The sequence below is a fragment of the Trichinella spiralis genome (assembly GCF_000181795.1).
Source record: "Trichinella spiralis strain ISS 195 chromosome Unknown Scfld6, whole genome shotgun sequence".
NCBI lineage: Eukaryota > Metazoa > Nematoda > Enoplea > Trichinellida > Trichinellidae > Trichinella > Trichinella spiralis.
In genome coordinates this window covers 4,061,133-4,063,084 of record NW_003526945.1, presented here as the reverse complement: position 1 = coordinate 4,063,084, position 1,952 = coordinate 4,061,133, and the positions used below count along the sequence as shown (strand labels likewise).

Genomic DNA, 1,952 nt, shown 5'->3' with positions numbered 1-1,952 from the left:
AAAAAAAAGGCAGGGGTAAATCTTCCACAAGGAAAGGGCAAGTCGATAGAAAATCAAAAATGACCTCGCTTTACATCATCACACAAATATAACTATCTCACAAAAACCGCACACACAAAACAAATTAATTTAGCAACACACACCTACGCACATCGGAAAATTTTCTTAAGTCAGAAAACCAAGTAGCTGAAATGAAGTTAATTTTAAGTGAACAATTTACGGGCAAAAGCTTGCTTATGGTCAATTAAAAGTGCATGTCAGCTACTGCAAAGGTGATTTTCGAAAGATCGTATTTTAATAATAGATAAACAATGCGTACAGGGTGTATTTAATCAATATAGATTCTCTATTGTATTGTTAAGTGATTATGAATTAAAAATGAAAAAACTGCCACTTACTGCTAAATGCGCCATTTTCTCATCGTTAATGTTCATTGTATTTGAATGTTGATTAAATTAATTATTCCAAAAAATAATAATGAATAAAAAGCAAAAATAGTGTTCGGCTTCAATGTTTGTCTTCAGTCAATTTTCTAATCCAAAAGCTGAGCTACCATCCACGGACGGCCTCAAACTCAAATGATTTCTATTAGGTCAATAAAGCGAACGACTTCGCATGCAAATTTTTATTTTATTCATTTCTGCTGATAAATATGACTACTGTAGATTTTTCATTGCTCTTTATTTACTTAATGCCCTCTGTTTGAGGTGAAAATTTAATTGTAGCTTTGCCAAACGCATAAACACTTCTCATTACACAATGACCCTGTCCATTGCGTATGTTTGGTGGAGGTTGCTCCAAATGAATTCGTATGTTTCTGTGGTGATGCAGATATTAGAATTCGTTTTGACGTAGTGAAGCCTCACTATATGCGCCGAAGCCGAGTTTTTGTACTTCATAAGATGATTTAATTTCTTATAACCCGATTTTTTATTAATCCGTAATTCACCGTATTATGCGAATTAGGATAGCGATGCAATTAAACTGATTTTTTCTTAAGTGATGAAATTTGTTAAAAAGTTTTAAAATTTATAAAAATCATAATTAGAAAGTATAAAGCGGTATACAAATGCAAAATTGATTGCATGGATTGGATGCAAAATAAGTTAAATGATGTCACACCTGAAAACTGAGATTAATTGCATGCTTTTTTTCTGTTTTGAAAGATAATTCAAAAATAATTAGGATGCTTAAAAAGCAATGTAAATACAATATGAGTCATAATGCATTTTAATTGTACATTAATTAGATAAAATGACGCAACTGGAAACAACAGATTCATAGTAAGCACTTTTTATTGAAAAATAAGTAGACACAACTAACACGTAAACTGTAAAAAATGTAAAGAAGAGTTGTAGTAATACGAAAAGTATGCAAATTTAAGGTGGTTCATCAGAATGTACAGTAATATTCAGTGTAATGCATCGCAGAAATGTCGCGGCAGATTTTCTTCCGACCTACGGGCTCTTCTCATAACTGATTTCATTAGACGAGTCTCGTTTGTAAATAACGGCTGGCGTGAGCTAAAAGAGACTCCGTCGAGCAATCGGAAAATTCCATGCCAAGCAATCATGTTCTGCGTGAGCGAAAAGAGATCATCGAGCAGTTGTGCATTCTGTATCTACCAATCACGATTGGCGTGAGCGAAAAGAGACTACTCGAGCAAATTTTGGACGAAATGCGAAGCAACGCACCACCACGCTAGTATGCAAAAAAGGGAATGTAAATGCAATATGCGTTGTAATGCACTTTAATTGTACATTAATTAGCTAAAATCATGCAACTCGAAACAACAGATTCATAGAAAGCACTGTTTATTAAAAAATAAGAATGACAAACACGTAAACGGTAAAAAATGAAAAAATGAGTTGTAATAATACGAAAAGTATGGAAATTTAAGGTGGTTCATCAAAATGTACAGTAATATTGCGTGTAATGTGTCACAGAAATGT

The 1,952-nt window shown here is 33.1% G+C and overlaps 1 protein-coding gene across 1 annotated transcript; it reads left to right on the top strand.

Annotated features, from left to right (window-relative positions):
* The first annotated feature begins 691 nt into the window (after positions 1–691).
* On the top strand, positions 692–1,643 carry Tsp_08707 (hypothetical protein). The gene is made up of 3 exons (XM_003373932.1): positions 692–700; positions 726–884; positions 1,416–1,643. The coding sequence occupies exons 1-3, from the start codon at positions 692–694 to the stop codon at positions 1,641–1,643; spliced, it is 396 nt and encodes a 131-aa protein (XP_003373980.1).
* The last annotated feature ends 309 nt before the right edge of the window (positions 1,644–1,952 follow it).